The sequence below is a fragment of the Larimichthys crocea genome, chromosome III (genome assembly GCF_000972845.2).
Source record: "Larimichthys crocea isolate SSNF chromosome III, L_crocea_2.0, whole genome shotgun sequence".
Lineage (NCBI taxonomy): Eukaryota > Metazoa > Chordata > Actinopteri > Sciaenidae > Larimichthys > Larimichthys crocea.
In genome coordinates, this window is record NC_040013.1 from 36,838,551 (window position 1) to 36,847,149 (window position 8,599).

The following is an 8,599-nucleotide window of genomic DNA, read 5'->3' on the forward strand; positions in this document are numbered from 1 at the left end:
TCCCCCTCTTCTTGTATTTTCTGGCGTGTGTCTTTTATTGCATCATTGCATTCAGATTAAGCAACACTTGGAACGGTTACACGGACCACCATTAGCATTTCTGACTTCTCCCCCCTGCAATTACTATTATGAGCACAGCACTGCAAAGTATATCCCTTAGTTTGACCAGTGTTTACATGTAGCACTTCACAGTTAAAAGAGGACAGACGCTGAACATACGTAACTCAATGTATACATGTACCAATCAACATATTTTTGTAGCATTCCTGTCATTTTTTGAAGGATGACAGCAAGGAAGATGGACAACTAATGCGTATAATCATGTCTTTATGCTACATTCTCTTACAACATGGGGTTTATTTTTGTGATGTCACTGACAGGCATGATGTGTGGACAGATTAAACATGAGGTTCGAGACACTGGACAACTTACATCATCGGAAAATACATAATAATAATACTACATATTATATAATATAATATAATATAATAATACACTTTTTTTTCACTGCTGCTCTGGTTAGAGAATAGCAAGATGCTGAATTTGAAAGCCAGTTTGCCTCCTAATTCTTGTGATATATAGACTAGTTAAATGAACATGGAGGAGGTGATGTATAAACCTTGACCCTGACTCTGAGAGTTGTTTATAAAGCGATTGCTCCTTGCTCTTGCTGACAGCTTTAAACCACAATGTCAGAACCTTTGCTTACACTTTATCTGAAGGGATATGACATTGTCAGACACCGCCATATTCATGACATGACACTTGTCATTGAGTCTTTATGAATGTTTATGACTGTTGTAATTAAGTGTCATTGGTTAAACTGTATCACTTTTAAAGGGATAGGGGCTAGGATTAATTGACCAAATTACACTAAATGCCAACAATCATTCATTCAAATTCCTTAATGTTCATGACATGTCATGTCATGGTTATGACAGTGTCATGTTAGTCTTATGTACACGCCTTCAAATAAAGCTTTTGATGTTTTCCAAATGATCTTTTCCTTGTGCGAAATTCGCTAATGCATCCATGTTGTTGTTTAGTAGTCCGGATATGTACTGTATAAGTATAGCTCTCCATCACAAGCAGGGGTGTAAACCGGAAGGTAAGGTAATAAATCTCAGCAAAGGAGAGTGAGGTAAAGCACAATTTAGGATGGATTTGAGGAGGTAAACATTACATATGGCTACTATTTAGGCTTTAAGTTGAGAAAATATTAAAGGCTACTAATTATCTTTATAAATGAGAAACATTTTTGACTGGAAAACGGAAAAGAAATATTAAAATGAACCTTTATGGAAAAATGTGACAACGCAAGATCTAACAAATCCACACTTCCTACATTAGTCTTTTTGAAAAAGATTCCTTCACCTGGCTATTTCTATGTGTTTCATCCCAGATGAGCTTTACCTCCTCCATGAATCTCTCCAGCCATCCTCTCCTCTTTCTCTGCACTCCTCCCTCTCCCTACCAAACTCCCCTTCGTCAGCACAACTCTTTATTTTCTCTTACTACAACAGTGGCAATAGAGTGCTGTCAGACTGACAGTCCATCCACTCTGAAGCAGGCTTTACCTACTGGCTGCCGTGCCTCTGCTGCTAACCCTTTTACCAAAGGGCAGGAAGGCCCATCTCTGGCCCAGTGCCTGATGGGCTTCGACAGCAGTGTGTTCTGGGATTACGCCTGCTGAAAAGCAGGGCATTCCAGAATCGGCAGCTTTTGTCACAGCACGGCCACTGTTTGCTTTTGACAAGACAGCTGTTCAAAGCCCTCCCGACCCCCATGGATGGCGTGAAGGGAAAGAACCCAAGGGTGACTTCCGTTTAATGGTGGTTTCAGTGCCACCTCCACCTGAGATTGCTTTAGCAGTATTATTTATCCCCAGAGTAAACTCAGTTTGTGGATCTCATAGAATCAAAGTGAGTTACAAAGGCAATATTTCTATCCTCTAGCTAGAAAAATATGTATCTCCTCTTGACCCAAACAAAAATGGCAACTGCACAAGTAAGGTGAAATTGCTTCTTTCTAATGTATAAATGATGCTGCAGTTACCTGGCATTCTCTCGGTTTCCATCAGCCTTATTAACTTGTTTGTTTGTGCGTGTACCCTACATGTGCAACGGGAGGAGTCACATTTTCTGTGTTCCAGTGCAGATTTGTTAGCAAGGAAGTATCTGCCTATACATCCCATCTCCACCGGTAACCATCTGTCCAACCATCTACAGCTCAAACCCAACACAGTACATTTATTTATTGATCAATTAATAGATTCATCCCTACATGAAATATGTTTTCTGGACATAGTGAGGAATATTCCTGTTTAATTTTCTTTAATTTTCTATTTAACACTTACTCTGCCTGCAAAATTATGCATTGTTAAAAAAAGCATATCTTCAACTGATAATAATAAAAAAAAATGTACAAAACATGTTTGAGAACTCACAAAACCCTCCCTTCTAGTTCAGACATGCAGGGGCCTCTATCAGCTTGTTGGCCTTGGTAGCTGGTACCCCCATATTCCCCTCCGTGTTGCCCCAGTGTTGTGTTTTTGAGAAGCGTGTACTGTAATTAGCACGTCATCTTAATGAGGGTCTCTGTAGAAGCAGGTGGTCCTACGCAGAGGAATGATAATGAATAGATGCCTCAACATAAAGAGCCCAGCTAGAACAGCAACACAGCTGGTACACAACCGAGCCAGTATATTAAACACACATGCTATGATAATCATATTGAAAAATCACAAATGTCCTGTTTTAAAGAATCATTTCAAGACGGAATATATTTGGTGTTGTAACTGCAGTAAAATTATTGATTCTAAGTTTACGTTGAGAAGAGAGTTTTGATGTATATTTGGACTGTAGATGTCAACTCTTCTACTTTCATCTATGAATATAACACTGTCACTGCATCACAATGCATAAAAAATGAAAAGATACTGCTCTGACTCATTGTGATGACTGATTAGTTGTATCTTTCTGCAAGCTCATCCTGATTCCAAACTAGAAATGTGGCGTCACCTTGTGGTGCATCTGATGTCCTGCTACACTTAAACACACTTAAAATACAATTTATAAAACCTAGACTCCCCTTAAAAATGTCTTTATTGGTTATGAGGTTTTGATTAGAATACATGATTTACATGTCAAAAATGTAACCTTGTGTATAAATCCTCATTTATTTTCTTCTTTAAGAAAAAAAAAAATAAACATTTTCTAAGAATAACCTTGTGTTTTACCGCATAAAAACCTGCTTCATCTACTAATAAATGTATCTGAGGGAATTTATCATTATGGTAATTGAGATATTCGTTCAGTACTGAGTTTATATATTCACAGCTGGCATTTTCACATTATTTATGCTGTACAATAATTCACTCAGTTACAGTCTGCAGCATTGAATACAATAGTTATCAATATAAACAATGCAATATAAAGCAAGCGATACCACTGAGGATGATGATCGTACTGAAACGTTGCATGGTGAGAGATGCCAAAAGCTAATCTATTGTACATACAAATGATCTGTAAGGCAAATGTGACTCGAGCAGACATCCAAAGTGTTTTTGTACATACGTGAAGGCAGGTCCAGGAATTAGAATTAGCACTGAGATATAAATCACATACACAAAACATTACAATTAAGACATATGCTGGGATCCTGTCTATTAAATTATTAATTATGAATACCACGTATGTCAAATCATTCATCTGTTTGCCTGAATGATGAGCAAACCAGTAGCCATTTGTCCAATCTTTGGCGATTAAGAAAAGCTGATCAGACGGATACTCAATCATCCAAAATATTGCAAATTCAACAGACTACATTCAAACTCCAGCCGAACGTGATGGGGAGAATGAACAGCGTTTATCTGGACAGAAAGGAAGTGTCTCTTACATCTAAGACACATGTGTGGAGTCTTCCCTTAAAAACACACAAGTCATATTGATAAAAATTCACTTGCTTTTCTGACAGAGATATATTCCAACACATAGAAAAACAAAACAAAAAAAAATTAAAGAACCTATAGTTTATTCAACAAAGGCCTGAATGGGGGGTCAAATGAGAGGATGTCCTGTTGCCTTCATTTGTCTCTTTGAGATGAGTCCAAGTGTTTTATTTGAGGTTTTTAATCTGTTGGTTTGTGTTGTGGATCTTGAGATCCATCTTGTCCACTTTATTCAGCAGACTATCAATGGAGTTGTCCTGGTTCTCAATCTCAGACTGGAGACCAAGTCCAAGGTTCTTCAGTCTGCTCAAGCCACTGCACATCTCATCTGGGAGTAATCACAAAAGACATCTCACATTAGTTAAACTATTGATAGACAATACTTAAAAGTGATATGGTCAGGTTTTTTAACATTATAACACAACATTTTATACCTAACACACAATATACAGTACAGAGCTCTTTAGCATTCTCAGGGGACATTTTATGATAGCGTTTTGATCTTAGGGAAATTGTAGTAAATTACATTTATTGTGTTATACAGAAATACAAAAAAATGTTATTACAATACCTTAAAAGAATTTACAGAATTGTCATTAAAACATTACCAAATGCTTTGATGTCATTACCTTGCATCTGTTTTTGTGACTGCATGGTATAAAACTGTATATTAGGATCAAGTACAAATACAAAAGAAATAAGAAACAGAAATGTTTTTTTACCTAAGTTATTGTCGAGGGTCTGGTGAGCCTCCCTGAGGTGTCTGTTCTGAGGATATCCATTCTGTCTAGATGAGTCGTTGTCTAGTGATGCGCCAGCTCCAAATCCTGGAACACAGAAATAAGACATGACATGACAGCCAGCTTGTGGTATGGTTATGTCATGCTGAGTTCTTGTGTAAACTCTTACCTCCTGTATCCAACTTTCTTAGGTTGGGGTGGCTGGCTTGGTACTTATCTTCTTGTTCTCTGCTGCTGGATATGGCACTCTGTAGTCTGAGAATGTCAGATAAGCATTGTTCAACCATTTAGTGAAGGACAGTCAATGACAAGAAATGGCAAAAGCACAAATTTAATGGCATGACTCAAACACTGATTCTGGGTCGTAATAATGGCTTTGTTGTAAAATCTCCAGCAGATCTTACTTAAAATAAGATTAGATTCTTAAAACACAAAGTGACTTACCAATATCATGGGTATATTAAAGGAATAGAGACTATAAATTATCTGCCATGGAGATGAGCTGGTGCGCTGAGAGTTGTGTCAATCCACAATTCCCCCCATTCCCCCTAACTCTGACATCTCTCCATACATGAATGCATGTGTATTGGTCCTGTTTGTGCATGTGTGTATTTCCAGGCCTGTTCTCCAGAGGAAGCAATAAAATATGCCGTTCTATTTTAATTCTTCTTCACATTATACAAATAATAAACTGTATACTGAAAGTCATCAACCTGCCTTATCAACACCTGTGCACTTGTGGAACTGGCATACAGAATGGAAGACGTGTATTATGACGTCTTCACACTTGTAAGATCGGAGTCATATTTGGTTAATAACCAATAATTTAAATTTTCTTAATTCAGTGTTTATAGGCACAGATAAGAGAATTTACTTGACTGAAATGTTAGAAAGTGTTTGTTGGTTGGTTTTATATATTGTCAATGTTTTGACAGAATTGTATTGTATAAAGAATATTATTTGGAGCTAATGTTTTTATTTAGTCATCTAAACTTATTTTCAATGTTTGTATTGTGAAATTTAAGCCACTACACTAACTAAACTATACTGAATCTTACTTGTCACTGGCCTGGTAGGCCTTTGGCTCCTCAGGTGGTGGCTTTGTCTCTGGCTTGCCCTTGAAGTAATTGACAAGGCCGCCCCACACACTCTTGATACTGGTAATATGCCTCTGGCTGGTCTTTAGGTCCTGATCCATGTTGTCCAACATCTTGTCCGTCCTTTTTAAAACCTCACCTTGTCGCACTAGCTCCTGCAGAGACAAAGATAGAACGAGAGAGTGAGACAAAGAGAGAAATAATGAGAGAGAAGAATGAGAGAAACTACAAGAATGTTTTGACTTTCACTTTCTCATTGACAAGCCAATTTTTTGTGTGTCAAGGTAAAGCTGTTTGGTTGATGTACCTCTGCGGTTTCCACACCCATCTTCTCTGACTCATAGATGAGGCTGATGGAACGGTAACTGCTGTCCACAGCAGACTGAGCTGTACGCATCACTTCCTGTTGGAGGTACCTCTGCTTCCTCTCTGCTTCACTCAACCCACTGTCATCGGGGTCGTCGTCGTCATCAAACCCCCTTCTTTTAGGCTTAAAGTCTTCCTCATCGTCATCATCAGCAAACGGGTTGTGGGATTTGGGGTAGGCCATCTGTGGAGCAGACACACAGAACTTTAACAAAATAATCATAACTCAAAGTCTACTCTTTTTTCAAGAGCTTTCATACGTATCCCTTGATCTTCATCTTCGGATCTAAACTTTCACGCTCGAAGGAGAGTTTCACTTCTATGATGGTGGGGATTTTGACAATATGTGAAACAGGAACAAAAATCTGATCAAAGTGAAACAGATGAATAAATAACTAATGAAAAATGAAATAACAGTTTCCAGTTTTGATAATGTATTGATCTTGAACATCATATTATAGCCATCTATATGGCTGTAATAAAGATATAATAGTAGTAGTAGATAATTACTTATTAATCTTATATCTTTGGCCTCTGCTAAATGTCATTTATCAGTTTATATCGGGATATCAGGTTAGTTACTCAACTAATAAATAAAAATAACTTATCTATTGATCACTTTTAAGAGCTATGGGACTTTCACTGATGATGTCATGATGACAAAATGCTGATTTGTCATTTAGTATGCCAGCTAGCTTCAGACTGCTAGCTTCATCTAGCTTTAAAAAGTGTTAAACAATGAAGAGAGACAGTTAATTACGTTTCATATTAATCACACGGTAAAACAACTCCTGGATTATGTTAACTCAAAGCAGATCATGTACACTATCGCTGTGTACAACAACTATGTTTCGAGCGAGCTAAGGGGTGTTGGCTAGCTAGTCAACCGCTAGGTTAATTAACGAGGATTGTCTACACCCGTCAGACAATACGACAGCTCGCTGTGCCAATGTTGACATTTTCCTCTCGTACAATAAATGATGTGTTGAACAAAGCTGTAAAGATCACAGGCAGGATCAATTTAACAGACAAACCTTTGACCGTCGGAGCTGTAGACGTTGTTGTTGCTTTATCAGCTGACTGTTAGCGTCGGAACACTTCCTGTCACGTTTGGTGACGTCGTCACGTACTGTTCCCATGGCTACTGCTGCGCAGCAAAAACGCACACAGAGATACTGTGACAGGAAAGTGAAGATCAGATATTTAAACAACATATCCTCCCATGTGAGAAACCCAGATGTGGCATTATGATGGCAAAAATGTGGAAAAACTGCGTTTTTAGGGACTATCCCAAAAAAAATTCAGTGGTTTGGGGACAATATTAAAGGTCCAGTGTGTAGACTTTAGTTGCATCTAGTGGTCTAATCGCTGCATTGCAAACTACTCGCATCACCCTCACCTTCTTAGTGTAAAGGAGAAACGACACTTTAAGGGCCATGTCAGTATTAAGTTTGTCTGTAGAAACATGGTTTCTGGTGATTATGCATGCATGAAAACATAGTTATGAATATTATATTCCATGTCTGCCTTATTCTGAAAATAAAGGCCACAAATCTTACACACTGGACCTTTAATAGAGAAATTGATATAATTTTGGAAATAGATGTCACACCATAACCAGTGATGTTATATATAGCCTACCTATATAATACAGATCAGCGATATGTACGTAGGATTATTTTATTAGCAAAGAAAATGATTACGGTGAACTGAAGAGATGTAAACCACCAACCATCCAACCATAGGGGTTCAAAGGGAGGGGGGTCCAAAGACTGAAAAATTACTGCAAGTCTGCACTTGACTATGGACACTTTTGTGCAAAGATGGACTTATATTGGACAATACCTGGGTGTTTGATGGAGGGGGTAGAATGATGCAATGTCTTCCAAAAAATATCCCAATGAAACTTAAACCACCATAAATCCGATGTGTGTAAATAGGATAAGACTATGTCTGAAAACCAATTATTCCAACTTATGGGCATATATATATATATTAATATAATATAATATAATCTAATATAATATAAATATAATATAATTATAATTTTTGTGACAATTTGATTTATTCTTGATAGATAAAGTGTTCTTTATTGATGTCAATGTCTTCCAAAAGTATCACAATGAAACTTAAACCACAATAAACCCGATGTGTGTCATAGGAATAAGACTATGTCTGAAAACCAAATTATTCCAACTTTATGGGCAATATAATGTATTAATATAAATAATATAATATAATATAATATAATATAATTTTGTGACAATTTGATTTTATTTGATAGAAAGTGTTCTTTATTGATGTCAATGTCTTCCAAAAATCACAAGAAACTTAAACCACATAAACCCGATGTGTGTCAATAGGATAAGACTATGTCTGAAAACAAATTTTCCAACTTTATGGGCAATTAATATAATATAATATTATATAATATAATATAATATATA

At 37.0% G+C, this 8,599-nt stretch overlaps 1 protein-coding gene across 1 annotated transcript; it reads right to left on the minus strand.

The window, feature by feature from the left end:
- Positions 1 to 3,086: 3,086 nt before the first annotated feature.
- snap29 (synaptosome associated protein 29) lies at positions 3,087 to 7,312 on the minus strand. The gene is made up of 6 exons (XM_027278278.1): positions 7,187 to 7,312; positions 6,094 to 6,336; positions 5,748 to 5,941; positions 4,859 to 4,944; positions 4,672 to 4,776; positions 3,087 to 4,277 (listed from the first exon to the last, which is right to left on the minus strand). The coding sequence occupies exons 1-6, from the start codon at positions 7,289 to 7,291 to the stop codon at positions 4,117 to 4,119; spliced, it is 894 nt and encodes a 297-aa protein (XP_027134079.1). The 5' UTR covers positions 7,292 to 7,312; the 3' UTR covers positions 3,087 to 4,116.
- Positions 7,313 to 8,599: the final 1,287 nt, after the last annotated feature.